General features: G+C 44.7%; 2 protein-coding genes across 3 annotated transcripts in view; both read right to left on the reverse strand.

Annotated features, from left to right (window-relative positions):
- Positions 1 to 12,678, reverse strand: part of pcnx1 (pecanex 1) — a 28,687-nt gene extending 16,009 nt beyond the window's left edge. For both annotated transcript variants that reach the window (XM_079286573.1, XM_079286572.1), the window contains exons 1-8: positions 12,416 to 12,678; positions 10,797 to 11,011; positions 8,668 to 8,773; positions 7,360 to 7,396; positions 6,456 to 6,521; positions 4,620 to 6,350; positions 2,715 to 2,844; positions 947 to 1,140 (exon numbers count right to left, since the gene is read on the reverse strand). In XM_079286573.1, the coding sequence (XP_079142699.1) occupies positions 947 to 1,140; positions 2,715 to 2,844; positions 4,620 to 6,350; positions 6,456 to 6,521; positions 7,360 to 7,396; positions 8,668 to 8,773; positions 10,797 to 11,011; positions 12,416 to 12,568 (2,632 nt within the window). In that variant the 5' untranslated portion in view covers positions 12,569 to 12,678. The remainder of the gene's footprint in view (positions 1 to 946; positions 1,141 to 2,714; positions 2,845 to 4,619; positions 6,351 to 6,455; positions 6,522 to 7,359; positions 7,397 to 8,667; positions 8,774 to 10,796; positions 11,012 to 12,415) is intronic.
- Positions 12,679 to 13,674: 996 nt separating this feature from the next.
- Positions 13,675 to 16,934, reverse strand: med6 (mediator complex subunit 6). The gene is made up of 8 exons (XM_079286492.1): positions 16,906 to 16,934; positions 16,121 to 16,280; positions 15,775 to 15,866; positions 15,370 to 15,452; positions 15,150 to 15,258; positions 14,834 to 14,949; positions 14,670 to 14,697; positions 13,675 to 14,350 (listed from the first exon to the last, which is right to left on the reverse strand). The coding sequence occupies exons 1-8, from the start codon at positions 16,925 to 16,927 to the stop codon at positions 14,220 to 14,222; spliced, it is 741 nt and encodes a 246-aa protein (XP_079142618.1). The 5' UTR covers positions 16,928 to 16,934; the 3' UTR covers positions 13,675 to 14,219.
- Positions 16,935 to 17,720: the final 786 nt, after the last annotated feature.

Here is a 17,720-nt window from a genome sequence, read left to right on the forward strand (position 1 = left end):
AAGGAAATCTGATGAGGACAGTTAAATTTGTGCAATGCATTTTTTTCCTCATCAAATCATCAACGTCTACATCATTTTCTTTATGCTACTGAACACGTGTGTTCACGTCTGACATCAGGTTTGTAACATATATTCAGATATTGTCAAAGTAGTGACCTCATATGAAATTAGACAAGAATTATTATTGCTCCGATATCACAAGCACAGACACTCAGACCACCGAGTTTCTCATAACAGCCATCTGCTCCGGGTCAAATTATGAGAAGGAGCAGGAATTGATTGACCACCGTTTCAGAGGACGGACGGAAAACAGCCCTTACAAAACCATCTTTCCTTTTTAAACAATCATTGAAACATGTTAATGTATAGGCAGCGACAGCAGTCCATAACACTCCGTTGTCAGCCATGTGGGTAACATCCAAGTGAGGTCAAGTATTGGCGACAGACAATATCACAGACCGTGATAAATGGAGCACGGATAATTGCGCCCCGGCTTTCACCGATTGCGTCAATCCAACGGCCGAGGATAATGGTGCTCTGCTGTGACTGACTGCAACAGTCACATCCGTGACCAGCTTTCTTCAAGCAATCCCAAACCATCCAAGCCAACCTTTCTAACCAAAGCACCGAAAACCAGAACAATAAAAGAAGAAACAAACCACCGACACTCACAAATAAAGAGTCTTTTTTTGGTTTATTGAGGGCAAAACCCAATAAACAGAAAAGACCTTTGTTTCTTCGGTCCTTGCCACTTCTGTGGACCCGATATTGTCGAATATTTGGAGCCGTGCTCGCTGCCACTTTCAATTAAACCAGGACAATACAGCAGAAACCCCCCCGAAAAATCTGTCATCCAGATCCACCTCCCCACAAACCACCAATCCAACTCTCTTCCATCAGAAATTCCTTTATCTTAACATCCCGGCTGTCCTTGTGCGCTCCCTACCCAAGTCATCCTGCAAGCTGGTAGCGCCAACCGTTGAGGCCTTGTCCTGAGAACCCTCCAGGTGTGTGCTTCCATTCCTGGCCAGCAGGGAGGCGCTTGCGCTCAGCACGGTCACCTGGGACGGGGTTCTGGATGGCTGACTTTTCACCTGGGAAGCAGAAGGCTGGGAGGCCTGGCTGAGAGCCTCCTGAAGACTGTTGGGAGGAGAAGGGAGAAGGGGAGGAAATGAGAAGTGATGGAGGCCAGAGGGGTTCTGTTGATATACAGCGGTATCGGGAACAGAGGGATTTCAGGTGATGTGATGCAGATGCTGCTCGTCATAGTGGAGGTCCCCAAGTCAAGGGCAAAAATGGCCTTCACCAGGTGTTGAGTTTGGGGTCGAAAGAATGTTTAACCACAAATATAGAATATTTTACACCTGATTTGATCAGTTAGTGGTCACAACACAAGCTTATTTTTCTTTTTCATGTTCCACATTCACACTGCAGGTGGACCTCCATCATGGCACCAGCTATGGACGTCTTTGTGATAAAAGCGTGTATATTTGATGTTTTCAAAAGCCTTTTCTAAGACTTCTAAAAGCTATAAAGCTGTAGACAATCCTCAGCAATGCTGATTAACTACACCACTTGTAGATGATTTAGTTGTATGATTATTCAAATTAATAATATCGCAATGAATCATAAAGTGACAAAACTATTTGACAAAGCCTAAGATGTCCGGTGCAACATTAAGAAAGTCAAAAGAGTGTTTTGGAGTGAAGGGACAGAGGAAGGTGGAGGCGGGAACGATCTTAAATTTGGAGGTTTATTGACTGCTGGCCGGCTGCACACTTGTTTTCCTTGCTTAACATTTTTCTCGGCTCTGCATTTCTAAATGTGACCATGCGAGATAGCTGCAGGAAAATACAGCGTCTTGGCTAGAGGGGAACAGCTGTTGGCAGTTGTACAACAGAACTTAAAGACTTCTACGGACCCCAGGAGCTGATGTACAGTATATCCACAGCACACGTGGAACATGAACATTCAGCTTTTACGCGTTCGTTGTAACGTTAACAGCGCCGAAACCGCTGCTTTAGAAACGGTAATGCAGTCGGTTATTTGAGATGCATCTCTGACGGGTTTTATTCTTTGCTAATTGGACAGGAAGGGACACACGCCCAACACTAACACAGTGCAGTGAGGCAGATGCACAAAACAAAAAGTCTAATTTAGTCAAACTCTCCTTTCAAATTCTCCGTATGCAAAACTGGTTTAGAAGGTGTTATAAGTAGGGCTATGAGCAAGTTAAAAACAAGATAAACAGTTGGTGGGGACAGACTTAAACCCTCGAGTTTTAAAATGGATTGACATCTTCAACTCTCTCCTTGGAGAAGTCTCTCAAAAGGGCAAAGCAATGCGATACCGTTGGGACGTCTACGTGTCTCATCCACCGAGAGAGACGGCACGTCAGTCAAGTAGATTAGTCAGGCTTTAAAAGGACTTCATTTTTTATTTTTTTTGATCCATGCTCAAAATGTGGAACTTAAAAGATTAGAGAGCACATTATAACAGGATGACAAGAGTCTTGAGAAAAAGAGGACGAGAGACATCGCATGCAGAGCGGAGACACCCATCCCATGACAGATGTCATCTTGCTTGATGGCATGCACTGCAGCAGACGCACATTGGTGTTGATGTGGGACGGGAGAGAGAGCGGCCACCTGGTAGCATGCTCGTACCAGGCAACACAGCGACAGCAACGAGTCGCTGCTCCATGCGCGGCCTACCTGAGAGGAGATCCAATGAGAGAGGCGGGTGGGGTGGGGTTACTCCCTGCGTTGTGTCGCCGCCGCACAGCCTGCCGACGAAATGTGCTACGTTCACGGCGAAATATGACCGTCTCCTCGCTCCCCGGGGCTGTCATGGTGAGAGACATCATTGGCCAATCAGCTTGGATGCGTTTCCTTTTTTGAGAGCTTAATGTGGACACTAGTATGAGGTGATACTTGCATAGTTTATGCTGGATTTCAGGTACATTTAAAAAAACAAAGCAACAACAATTACAAAACCTGCTGCTTGAACTTTGGATGACCAATGGAAGAGTTGTCTTCCGGAATGAGAGCAACCATTTAAGAACAAGACATCCACTACAACACGGTAGACAGAACAACGCTGGCACGGGACGTGCTGAGGCCACAAGTGGTGAATAAACGACAATGAAACACTTCATTTCCCAAAGATCCTCTTGAGTCAGTTGCTTCACAGCAAGACAATGTAACTTCTGAATGATGAAATAACACATTCCTCTTTCAAATCAAACGTTGAATTCACAACGTGATAAAACACAGCCTCACTCAATTCATTGCACACTGGGGGTTTTGCTGCTAACGCTGTACATGGTCTGGTATGACCAGTAGCTCATGGTGCCTAATGTTAGCAACCATTAAAGAGATATTGCTCAATAACTGCTGAGTCAGTCTGCTGACCTAATAACTATGTTACTTTCAGACATTTTAGCACTGACCATCATGCCGACTTGCAGCCACAGTGGAAGGTCTTCATCAAAAGTTGCATCGTCTTGTTTTAATGACATGACCATTGGGCAAACTGGACGAGAGCTCGTGGGAACGGGAGCGAATGCAGAAGAAGTTCTAATTTCATTTAGCAATTTAAAGGTCTGTCTGTGACATGCTAAAACACATGCTAACAGTAGCACAAACAAAGAAAACAAAATGCTTCAATGTACAAAATAGAAATGATCTTTCTCATACCGTCTATGTGAATATAGCGTTAATCAACGCTCCGTTTTACCACCTGTCTCTATAAACCACACATCCAGACAGCAAGAATCACTAATTATGAAATCTTTCCGACCAACAGTTGGCATGCCCGGGCATATCCTGCCTCTCACACTGTATATCCCAGGAGGTGCAAACTCTAGAAAGCTAAGAAACAACCAACGTCGTGTAAAATGTCCACAATACACAGGAGCCAAAGAACAAGACCCAAGAAACGAAGAATGTGGGGGAAGAAGTGTCGATGTGTGACTCGGTGTGTATGACACTAATAAGAGAGCTGCCGTTTGTCTAACCTCAGCACAAAGAGCACACTGTGCCGTCATGCTAATAGTGATCTACACAAAGGAAGACTACACTTAGGTCAGAATTGTCACTCCATGGAAACTCACCATGGTTACATTGAATGAGAGAGGCAGACAACATCTCTCACACACAATAATAAAGCAAGCCTAATGTCTGGGGGACTACACCCAAAACACTCAATTTCGGCAGTTCTCTGCATATGCTCCTGGTGATAGGTCAGAAAGCAGCTTTCCAGTAAAGTGAGCAGGATATATGGTTTCAAGTTTAAGTATGTTCCATACACAAGCATCATCCAGTTACCACTTTAAACAATCTGAATCTGCAAAGCAAGCACAAATATCAAACGTAGGCTAATAGTGACTGTATTCTGTCTGGAGCCATTTCAGTACGATGCAGTTCTGCTGATAATTCACAAAATAGAGTGCATGTCAAGTGTAGTAATCGGGCCTTTTAAATGTGGATTTGGGTTAAACATTTCTTGTGATACATTTCAGAGAAGACCTGTAATGTGGACTTGTCATCAAACGCTACTAGTAAAGCAGACAGAATGCAATGTGTACAGTATGTCAGAGCGCTGTGTGTGGTACGTACCCCGCAGGGAAGCAGCAGCGGCATCCTGAGGCTCAGTGAAAGCTGCCTGATTGGGCAGACTGTTTCTGGAGCGGGTCACTGACTCCAGCTGGGAGGCCCGACCCAGCAGGGATGCCGCATCTAGGACTTCCCCTTCTTTGGCTTCCAGGTCCGACTTGGAGGTGGTAAGGGGCCGGGGCCCCGCCGGAGCTCCGAGGCGGCTGGGATCATTAAGGCAGGCGGCCGTGCCACTGTCCAAGCTCAACACTCTGGCATGCGTTCTGGCATTGCCCGTGCTGGGGGTACGGCGGGAGTTGCGCCGCTTCCCTTCGGTTCGCACCCCTGCCTCGGACGCTGCCGCGGCTTTTCCTTTGGAGGAGGACGCGGCTGCATTGGCTGCAGTGTGCTTGGCTTTCAGGGCCCTGTAGCAGCCCTCTGATGAGTGGCAGGAGCGGGAAGTGGCGCTCGACGAGCTGTCTGTGCTTAGGTGCTGGGTAGAGTGGAGACTGGAGGCACAACTGAGTTCACTCTGGTCACTGGAGTCCTCCTCTCCACCCCCAGTAAACACAGCACTACAAGGCTTGGCCATGCCACGCAAGGACATATAGTCCCGGTGACGGCTGGCATCAAAGCTGCTGGCCCTTTTCTTGCCAGTCCGCCGGCGTCCACTGCGCCCTGTTGACAGGGAGGAAGTCCTCTGAACAATGGTGGCTGACTCTGGCTGACCGTCGCCTTTCACCTGCTCCTGCTCGGGGGCAGCTATACCTGTCGAGCCGTCAGCATTGGTCCTGATGCCAGGTTCTTCCTGGCACCTGCCAGGTTCCGCCAGCTCCTGGGTTGCAGACGACGGCGTGTCAGCAGGTTGTTTAGCGGTCAGCTCGTTGGCGTGAGGGTTTTTATTGGCCTCCCTCGAGGGGAGGTTGCTCAGACCTCGAGAGCTACTGCTGCCGAGGCTTGAAGTCCTACCGTCTGCGGGTGCAGATGCGGCATCTCCTCTGTCCCGTACGCGCTCATCCCCTGAAAGTGAGAGCAGACTCTCCACATGGGTCGAGCTGGTCTGTTCACTGTGAAAACTGCTGATCGTGCTGTTGGTGTCCCTGTCTGTGCCACTGCAGTAGCTCTCAGTGGAGCCACTACTGCGAGTACTCAAACTCCTCAGGCTATCAGCACTGCGCTCCCCTCCCTGGGACTTTCCTCCTCCAACAGAACCTTTCCCACCACCACCCACCTCCACCTGGTAGAGTCCTGAGCTACCCTCCCCGGCCTCCCTGGAGGCTGAGCGGGCTACTCTGCGTGGTTCTTTGTGCCTATAACACTCGATTCCCGAGGCGGAGGCCACAGCTTGGTCCTGCTGGTACAGCCGCTCCGCCCCGTCTCTGCCACACACCCCTGGCCTGTGAGGTCTGGCGGCCTCCAGCTCACACACAGGGTCAAGGCCACCTCTCCTGGGTGGAGGGTACAGAGTGAAGTCTGGTAGACACGGGTCAGGGAAAGCAGAACCCGCCGAGCTAGAGGTCCGGGGCAGGCCCCGAGAACGGAGCTCCTTCCTATAGCTCTGAGATTGCATTGACGCATGAGTGGTCACCTCTGTGTCACAGGAGGAGTGCGACAGGCTGAAGTGATAAGCAGCAGAATTACAGAGATCAGCAGGCTCCCTGGACAGCTCCGAAGGACACAAGGAGGTTGACGGCTGCATGGACGCGAAGGAGTCATTGGGAACAAGGCAGTACATCTTTGTGTCTGACAGCAGATCTGAACGGACACAAAGAACAGAAACATTCGAGGACGATGTTGAAATGCCACAGCCAGTACCACGAGAAAGGTTTTTGTTTGTATGCGAATGCCATGCGTGTTTACCATGATCGTGGCTGCAGCTCTCGACAAGAGTCAAACTGATGTCATCTGAAGTCTTTCCCACATCTCCTGCGAAGATGGGAAGAAAGCAATTAAGAGATGACAAGTTGAATCAATTATTTATACATTCACAACCACTAACCCTGGGCAGCCACACATAACTGGCGTCAAAGGAGGATAAAGAAATAGAAAGCCCTGCATTATTCTCACAATCACTTCTTCTGGGAGGTGCTACAAGTTGTATACCTGGAACACCCAAATATCACGACCTCGTCTGAATAGATTCCCTGAAGATAACGTTTGAAGAAAGATGTAACTGTTTTTTGCAATCACTGCTCCTTAAATCCTGCGAGTCTTTCTTCGGCGATACCTCCTGGGAGTTTGTGATGGACAGTCTGAGCGGACGGAATCCTTCAAGGGAAGAAGATTAAAAAGCAAAACCCCAGCAGAGCCATTGTCCCCACTTCACAACCGCTTCCTGTCATCCCAAACGGCCGGCTAATTAGAATGCCATCGAACAGACTCGCTGAATTATTCAGACGACACACAGCCGCCTCACTCAAACACAGTACATTGGACCCAATAGCAAAGCTGCAGGTGGATTTATTGTCTTCTTCTCAGCTTTCCAATAAGGAGTTCCTGAAAAATGACTCCCATGCTGGTTATTACAGTTGCTGTCTGACGCTGCCTCATATAAGTGTGACTGTCACAGTAACGCTGAGTCAGACCACATCTCCCGTGCAGCCGAGGTGATCGTGGTCAGGGATGTGGTGATCCCGCAGAAACGAAGATGCATCACAGGGTCACAAAGAAGACCGTAGAACCAAAGTAACATGTTTGTAACAAGTTCTTACACGGACAGAAAGGACAGTGATTTTAGTAAACATGAGAAGATAATCATAGTCACCTTTAGCTCCTGTTGCTCTTCCATGGGTGGATGCAATCTGAAATGTGCGTAAGAAGATAAGTCAAGCCTTTTGTCAGGATATCAAAAGCTACTTTCTGGAGTTAAATGTCCATCAGAGACGTGTGATCATTCGAGAACACAACATCCAAAAGAAGACGCAGCCTATGTAATGCAAACAGCCGGCGCTTCTTCGCTGACATCGCAAAGAAACGTTTTGGCGTCCCCTCCACAGTCGGTACACAGCAGCTGAGCAGAACATGCGGGCTGATTGGCGACTCAAGGACGTAGAGCACAGCACCCGCGGGGATTCAGAGGTTAAATATATCTCACAGAACAAAACGGCAAAATAACTTTGAATATTTATGGAGATATCAGCTGACGGCAAGCTACGTGAGGATCATACCTAATGAAAAGGTCCCTCTACACACACACACACACACACAAGCAGCTACTTCCTCTTGTCCAGCAATAACAAAAGCCAATCTTAAACTTGCACTTGGACTCCTTGCGTTGGCCTGTTTTTGTGCATCTTGGATGGGTTACAGTAAACACAGTACAACAGGAGGAGGTTTGAAAGCAGTCAGGACTCAGCAGATGACGCTTGTTTGTGGGAAGATTAAAGTTTGTTCCCTGTAGCGTGTCGCAGTCGTTTACTGATTATTTAATCACATTTTGTGAATAAACTGCTCCTTTTGGCTTCATACGAGTCAGACGTAGTTCAGTTTGACACGAACACACAATTGTCGTTAAATGCAAACACAATAGTATGTATGTACGTCTGACACTAAATTACTACTTTAGGACTCTAAATTCCGTGTGTTTCAATCACAAAGTATATGTTTGTTCTGCTTAATTGGGGCCGACATCGTATTCCAAAAGACGGTTCGTCTCCCTTGTTGACAGTCATTAACTCCCTCTACGACAGCGTGCTGCGGTGTCGTACAACTGCAATTTGTACATCAACAACCCCACAATTCAAAGCATTGCAGGATCGCTACACGCCAAGGATACTTCTTCATTTCACTGAGGGACTTTTTTGAGGGCAGTAAAGTGCATACTCTGAATTTGGACACTCAAATAAAATGGTGGACAGTAAACATAGTGTACTATATAGTAGTTATTATTTTTTAAATATGTATTCATCCGTTGATTATGTTTGAAGAGTATTGATTGTCCATTTAGTCACCAATGCATGTATATTTATCTCCTCTTCCGTAAAAAGAAGGAGCAGAGCAGTGGGTCTTGTAATCACAATCATCTTATATTCAGCCCAGTATTCGGTACGCAGCAGATCAGTGCTCCGCTTACCTGCTGGTTAGACTCCAACCCAATATAGGAGTTCCTGGAGCTGCAGTCCACTGGTGGAGTCTCTTGCCTGATGAAGTCTGACATCTCAATACCCCCACCAGGGTCCCTGTACACACACACACACGTATACATTGGTATTACCAGTACAGGCACAGCGGACCCCCTCCCTTAAATCTGAATGGACGGCACAGACTGAAGAGTGCAATTCATCTTGTTCGGATGACGTACAGTTGGCTCACACCTGACTCAATTTAGAGCTGAACCTATCATGTAACTTTATTAAACAGGCCTGTATTTTACATCTGTTATGGTTTTGAAAATCAACTGAAGGAGCAAAAACAGACGAAAGCATCCATGTAGATTTTTTGTCCCGGCCTATTTTTGTCCCGGCCGTGCTTGTATAACCGTTCGGTATGTCGAAACAAGCAACTTGCCAGCGATGGTCTATAAATCATTTCTATTTGCCAAAAACATTTCATAACGGGTCAAACCACAACACAAACAAGTGATGAACGACAGCGCACAGAGCGGATGAGCGGAGACTAAAAGGGACCAGTGAGGGGAACACGGGTGGGCGGTGGTGCAAAAGAAACACCTTAATCAACTTCAGCTCGGCTGCTCTACTGTAAACTCAAGCAACCCGGAATGTAACTCCAGCTGTGTGGGCAAAGCTGGAACTGCCCCTGTGGTCGGGAGGTCTCACTCTTCTCGCTGCCTTTCCCTTCTCTCAGCGTCCCGCTAAGCACTCCCTCTGGAATGTGAACATGAGTCACATCTCCGGCAGTAAAACGCCGGAACCTCACTGGCTTTTCTAATAACCCTCATACTTATGAGCTCATTAATGTCCCCAATCACAGCATCATTTAGCACATATTTCACTGTCAACACACTCTAAAAACACATGGGTTACTCATGGAAATGTTTGTGCTTTGAGGATACTCAGTGTTTTTAGAGATATCAATGTAAGCAGTAAGATGATCCAAAATCGAGTCGGATCATTTGCTCTCCAAAAGAAGCGGTGGCATAAGAGGTATGACAAGTTCTATCATGATACTTTATGAGCCGGTATTCATGCGTCTATACATACGACACATGAATAGCACTCCAACAACGGATGTGCCATAGCATCGGAGCGGAGCATAAAAAAAAGTGAGAATATATGAAAAGCCAGCTGCATCCTGGGTTACAACTGAAATGAAGTTAAATGGAGGGATGCTCTGTGAGTGGGCCCAGACATAAATGTGGGTGACGTGATGAGTAAACCTGAATGTAAACCATGCAGGTTTTAAACATCTTAAAAACAAAAAAAATTGGCTTTGAAAGTGTTTTATCGAGGAGGAAATGCATTCGCATCGACATGTTTGTTAGGCCTTAAAGACACAAACAATGGCTGCGTCTGGAATTCAACAATCTAACATCTTATCCAGTTTTCAAGATGTTTTTTTAGTATGTTTGAAACCGTAGTACGAAACCAACAATACCTGAAACTGCTTACTATTTCTAGTGAAATACTGCATTTTGGAAACACACGTAAACATCCCACAATGCAACATTAACACTGAATGTTAAAAGAAATACTGTTTCCAAGAAAACTCCACAGGGCACCTTCAAGTATGCTTCATCAACAACACACTAAAAAGCACACATTCTTTAAAATCTAAAAGTAACTGAACAAGGGAATAACTGAATCCTTTGGAAGTAAACTCCCCACAGGATGCACTGGTGATTAAGCATGCATGTTGTCTTTAATACCTCTCTCTCCCTTTCTGCAGGTGATTCTACTAAATAACGGGGAACAGTAGCAATCCTTTCTGCCGTTACAGCTGAGCTCGATTGGCTCTATCTGGAAGCCTCTGAAGTGATTTATTTAACCGGTGTCTTTTCACCACTGGAGCACCAGACCTTTCACCTCAGCTCCAGATGACATCGCCTTTAAATAACTCCATGTGACTCCTCGCCATCATTGGTCAGGAAGCATGACATCTTCCAGCTAATTCACAAAACTCCTACACAGCCTTAATTGTTTCTGCCTCATCATCCGAGCAGCTTAGTCACACTCCTGGAGCATCTTTGTCCGACGTCGCCAGAGATCGCGTCCCCCATTGGGGCCGAGCGAGACATGAACTTACCCCGGGCCGTTGCTGTCCTGCCGACGGGTGACGCCGACATCGTTCGCCCCCTCGGTGCCACCTCTGCTGCCCCGACTCTCCTTGGCCTGGTGCTCCACCACCTCCCCCTCATCCAGGGCATGGTGGAGGCGGAAATTCACCGTCTTCAGCAGCAGGAACATGGCAGCAATAACGCCACAGTAGATTCCCACTATCGCCATGCTTGGTTGCAGTGCCTGGCATTAGAAAAATAAGTAGAAGTTAATTTAAGGTATCTGATAATGTAGAAAGAATAGGATGACACTGACTGTATATTACTCTTAAATGATTCCTCTCAGCAGACAGATCAAGCGCGGACAGGATTCATAATCTTGGAACTGTAACCAACTACTGCATCCAGGTTAGCTCCCCGAACCACAGCTGAGAGAATGATTGAATGCATTATCGCGACCATTAAGCCAATTATTTATGACGCCAGCATGTTAAGAAAAAAACTACAGCATTCAATCATCTTTGAAATGTCTCTTTCGAGTTGTGAAGCTGCCCAGGAAGGAGACACCTGTGTGTTTACCGCAAGGTGCCTGAGCTGCAGCTCTGCTGTCCTTGAGACATCCCACCGCTTGCATCTGTGAAGCACCACTCAGATCTGTGGCTCGACATAAACCACAGAGCTGACCAGCACATTTCCACTCCAGGAATAGAACGGAAACCACAAACCTTTTTTGAAACACTAGCTTCTCAATATAGAAGTTAGCAGGCGTAGCAAACAACCACTTCCTGACCTGAGTAAATAAAATAAAAAAAGCTGTGTTAAAAACACAATGATTTTACTGCCATTACAACTTGTACTGGAGTCTGAACTATTTGGACAAACAGCCCATAAATAACAGGCACAAGTAGAGTATAACGTATGTGGAGGTGTCAGGTCCTGAAACAGTTTAGAGGGCGAGCTACTGCTGTGCAAAAGTAAACACAAAGCAGTGCCTTTAAAACAAAAACAAAGACACCTTGTGACAAATGAAGTGAGCAAACAGCAGCCAGTCAATGGAGTCTGCTTCTTGGACATTGAAGTTGCCAGATTACTGTTACATCCTGGTCAGCTGGTGCTCTTCGCAGTTCACAGCTGGGAGCTCCTACAAACTGGTGATACCGCAAATCACCACCGACAGGAGGAAAACAACGAGATACAAGAGGGGGGGGGGGGAATTAAATTCACTGATTACAGCCCGACACAGTGGAATCCACTAATCATATCCTCACGGATCTGAACTGCACCACAGAAATAAACACAAAAGCGCATTCTGGTCCCATCTATGTGGTGGTTCACTTCAGGGGGGGGGGGGGGCAGCCATTTACAGATTATTATTATTTGTGTCATGCAAAATAAGGTTTTATCTGCGTGTAACTACGTCAACGTTCTTTAGTTTTACGAAACGTTTTTGAGTGTCGTGGACATTTTCCGTGGCGTTTCGTTAAGTTCTGTGAGACGTTACATTGTCTCCGCTCCAGATAATAGACAGGGACCGACCCGTTAGTATCCCCGTGGCAGCTAACCTTAACGGTGTCAACAGTCAAGACAAAAAAAACATAAACAACGGGATTATAAAGGGGTTAAAACAAACAAACGCAGCACGGCTCACCATGTAAAGTGTGAAGGGGAAACATAGCAGAAACAGCCAGATGTAGAGATGCAAAGCGTTGACGAATGTGTTTTGATCGGGGTCGTAGTACCATCCGCCTGTGACTGAAGCCCAGACCCCCTGCCTCAGGATCTGTAGAGTCTGCGACCCCATGTTGTCTTGTCCCCTCCGACGAATATACGGGCGGAACCGGGTGACACGCTGGCTAGTCGTCGCTGAACATGACAAACGGTGCTCTGTTGTTTTCAGACACTGGCCTGAGAATCCCCTCTGCAGCCATCTTCTTCTTCTGCTGCTAGCCAGCCAGCTGGGGCACTGTTCTCAGTCCTCCACTGTGAGGAGACTGCTATCCCACCACGCCCTGCGAGAAACTTCTTCTTCGTGGCCTCCGTAATACGTAGTAGCGATAGTCGCAACAGCCTACGGGTAGTACGCATGGGAGCTAAATAAAATAATACACCTTGATTTGTGCTTTAAATCTTTTGTTGCCCTCTTTCTTTCCCATTGGTGAAATAATAGTATGTCCTGAGTGACTAGAAAGACAAATGCATGAAATCAAATGCATCATCGGGCAATTAGGAGCTCGGACCAAATGGCAACACCTGCTGGACACATTCTCACATTTTCTCTCACTTGCTGCTAATTTTTGTGATAAACCAAAACCACCCGTAATGGAAGCACTCAGGAATTACAAATACAGCTAAATAAACATAACACGGGTTGGTAGTTTGATACTGAAAGGTCCTAAAAGGCAAAATAAAGTCACACATTTGTTTTTGTTTGTTTTATTCCCTAATCTTTACCTTTTTGTGAAATACTGATAATTGTGTCTTTGGACCTTGAAAGAAACCATCTGAGCGTAATTTGTGGACCTGCAAACAACTCAGACATCTAAAAAAAAGTGCCAAGGGTCTCAACTGGACACTGATCTTCTCTTAAAGGGGTCACCAGTTTAAAAGGTTGGTAATCACTGCATTAATTATTTACAATGCATTGTGTTTTATATGCTTTTAATGTAAAATCTTTATCTGTAAATTAACCAGTAACTCCAGCTGTCAGACACATGTAGTGGTGTAAAAGGTACAATATTTGCCTCTGAAATGTGTACATATAGATAGATAAAGACAGAGAGAGAAATAGATACTGTTCAGAACACTGATCAAGCGAGACCCAAGATTATTTCTTGTCAACAATCAAAACCCAAACCATACAGTAGCTGATACATTTTAATACAAAAACACAGACAAAATAGTCCTTACAAAAAAACAGATGAAAGTATTTGTAACTAGAGAGAGGTGCTGAAGTCAAGAAGCTTTGTGCTTTACAGATGAGATGACGCATTCTGACACATCACCCTGTAAAGCACACTGGGAACTAAACTGTCCTCTGAAATGATTACAACACAAATATTATGCTGACGTCGACAGTAAACCGACACTGATGCTGATGTCGGCTCATCATCAAAAAACCCTCATCCTCTGTGAATACTGCTAAATGTCTGCTGACATCAAGCAGTTAAGCCCTGTTTGTAGCACAGCTGCCGAAAATGTCCATGATGCCAAACTGATCACGTGCACAAGACTTAGGTTACGATGTAAAAGTAGTACTGGCACGGAGACAAGCAACTGGCATTATTTTGTGCCAGTTCATTCTTAGCCTCCTGTAAACTGATCGAATGAGCAGAGGGGCAGACGATCTTCAAATTTGACAAGGGAACAGAAATACTCCCAAGCTGGTTAGTGCTGTAGGACCCTACGTTTCCTTGCTCCATCTTCCAAGAGTGTGAGAAGCATAACTGTTCTTCTCACTGCAGCCTTGCTCTCTTCTCAGGAGGCGGTTTGCTTGGCGGAGCTGGGGCGGAGGACTTTGTGGCTGGTTCCCTTTCCTCTTGTTTAACAGCTTCTGCGGGGGGTTCGGGCTCTTTCTTCACCTCAACTGCGATACAAGAGCACACGATCACAGGAAAAGTTGTGGAGTTTGTGGATATATCTTCACAACATCATCAAAATCTGAATCTCGACTTTGAAATTTAGATGTCACATGTTGAAATTTCTGAATGTTGAGACAATGTTAAACTGATGGTTATACATAAACTTAAGGTTAATAATAATACCACCACAAGCGAAAATGCCACAAAATGCCACTAAATAAAAATGGAAAACCATATAATATAACCTAATTTACAGCTCTATCAGCGTTTATTTTTTAAGTAACTTCAGGATGTGAATATAATTAAACTATTTTAAGGTCTTACCTGGAATTGGCTTCTCACCAGGCTTGGGCTGAAATCACAGAAAGAAAAACATTATTAGAGGCAATCACAATAATGTGAAAAAGACTTGTATGACCGGATGCTTCTAAAGAAAAGATGGCGAACGTTTGACATGAATAAGTGTTGTGTGTCGATGTAACATGTACCTGGTAGAATGTTGGTGGAAACTTTGACCTGAGGTCTAAAAGGAGCGTGTCAACACGGTGCCTCTGAAACAGGGAACTCGGTTCCTCTTTCTTCTTCGACTTGGGTTTGTTTTTTTCTAAAAAAAAATTTAAAAAAGAAGTTAATCAGCTTTTGCTCAGCTTAAACTACTATTAAGACCGTGGGATTGCAGGACACCACAACTTTGGCTCTTGTAGTCTTCACTACCTGTTGCTTTCCAGGAACTATCTCACTTTGAATAACACTACCACAACAATGTGTCAAATGTACATTTAAATGAACTGCAAAAAACTGAACCTGTCTCCTCCTGGTCCTTGAAGTGCCACCAGTATCCTTTGGATGGGTGATAGCGACAATATGACATGGCCTCGTCAAAAGCAGACTGGATTCCATGGGAAGCAGACAGCTAAAACAGATTCATGTGACAGGATTTTTGTGTTATATAAATCTACCAGAAACAACATTTATAATACTCTGCTCCAAGTGTATTTAAGAGGATCAAACTATAAAGTCTCACCGCTCTGGAGCTGATTACTGTTCCCAGATCTGGTGCCTGATACACCACTCCTGCTATGATGTAGTAGTCAGCCAAAGGAATCACTGGAAGATGAAAACATAAAGTGGAAGTGGCAATAATATCCTAAAAAAAGAGCCTAAAATAAACAATTGTGTGTATTTTTTGTGTGACAGCCATGAGTATTAACTCATATAATCACAAATCTGGCATTTCAATTAAAAACATATGAACTCTGCTGCTGGATAATAATGATAGGGAGGACACGTGTGGTCAACTGCATCATCGATACTCCAATTCATCAGGCTGCTTATGAGTAAATGTATCATTATCAAACAGTAATATACATGCACTTTGTAGAGCATCAGTAGCAATCAGACGCTACACTGCTCAGTGAGCAGTGCTCACCTTGTGTTGCCGACTGTCTCTGTTGTTTCCGGATTATATAAAGAATTGGCTCCTGAGCGTGAAGAAGAATGTACTCCACTCCCACCATCTGACTGACAATAAGACAAACAATGTTAGCTTTTTTTATTGACACTCATCACGACAACTAGCAGCTCTGTAGTGAATATTTCTCTGACCGTTAAAACAGATCAAGTGTTAATAACTGCAATATCTGTGTTGGTGTTGTCTATTTGCATGACTCTTACAATGCATTCAGTATCAACACTCTAGATCAATGTGACACTTTATTCCTTTAATTCAAATGTATTTATAGCACCAAATTGCACTGTGTGTGATATAAACTTACTTCAGATGCTCCAGAGTAAGCCGCTGCATCTTCACGACCTCATTATTACAGGTTCGGTCATAGAAGGGGTTACTTCTCTCAGAGAAGTAGTCCAGTACATTTCCAGGGTTAAGAATCGGGACCCAGCCGCTGTCCACCCAGGAAATCCCAAGAAGGTTGTCTGCAAATTGAACCAAAAAAAAATTTAACTAACGTCCTCAGCTGAGGGCAGTCCAATCTTTTTACATTGGTTATATGTGAGGTTCAAAATGATATCAGGATTTTGCGGAGCACTTTTAAGGCATGGACGGAGCAGGCACTAATGTTATACACATCATCATGTGTACATAAAGAGGATAATGAATCACAGCTTCGATCAGGAACTTGCCATCAGGACTGTAAGACCTGAGTAAGCATCTCAGAAGAGCTTAATCACCAACACATTTCTTTAGGTGGATCTTCAGGATATAAAATATTTTGTTTTGTGAATTTTTGTGTTATCTTTATGTTGCTTATGATATCTAATAACGGCTGAACCCTCGAGTAACGTTCCCAGTTATCTGAACTAAAAAGCTGTAGTGACAGTTATTGTTGACAGTCAACATTAGCTAAGTTAGCCGACATGCTAATAAAAGCGGAGGAGATGCTAATGGTTGCTAAAGTTAGCTTCTAGCACGAACACATATAGTTGGAACCTGCCATCAGTAGATCTACGCAGCAGCATATCTCAACAGAATATTGCTTCTATATTAAATATCACTACTGCAAAGATAACTGACAAATAATAAACCGCTGATTTTAGCTACCTTTGAAATCCAACGCCGCCATGATGTAAACAAACTGTCTCACAAAAAAGACGTCTTCTGTTATGCTTCCGGTCGTAGTTTGATGACGTCGTCTCAACGTTTTAATTGGTTAAATTGGAATAAAAGGGCACGAATAAAGCGTCCTTAATTAATTTCAATGAACAAGAACATGATTTAGAAAGAAACACTACTGTTGTTATTATTATTTGTTTATTATTATATTATTATTGTATACCCCCATGGGCTACACGCAAACATCTCATCATTAATCTGAATGATTTGTAGTTTTTTTGCCTAATTTAGCAATATTGTATTTGAACTTTTATTTAAAAAAAACACCCTTAAATTAAATTGTGTCAGAGACGTAGAAAAGGATTTGTGCATGAGTGCATACACGACAACAACTGCATATATTCCAATTAAAGGCGTGTGATATTGCAACAACAAGCATCAGTTTGAGCATTACGCAATCAGTCAAATGTAACAGCTTTCATGGTTCGTGGTCTTTATTTCTGATCAGCAGCATTTGCTCCAGAGAGCTGAAATTCCAGAGACACACCCAGACAGCTGAGTTTACTGCCCTGTGACTGTGACAGGACAGATGGATTTAAGCATGGTGAATACACGAACTACACACACACACACACACACAGACACACACACACACACACACACACACACACACACACACAGACAGAGTGTTGTTGATCAAATGGCAGTCGACATGAAAAGCTCTTTTGTCAGGGCAAAAGGGACGGCCGTACTCATCACCTTGCTCCCCTCTTCATAATATAGACCCATAACGACATTACCCC

Source organism: Melanostigma gelatinosum (assembly GCF_949748355.1).
Source record: "Melanostigma gelatinosum genome assembly, chromosome: 16".
Classification (NCBI taxonomy): domain Eukaryota; kingdom Metazoa; phylum Chordata; class Actinopteri; order Perciformes; family Zoarcidae; genus Melanostigma; species Melanostigma gelatinosum.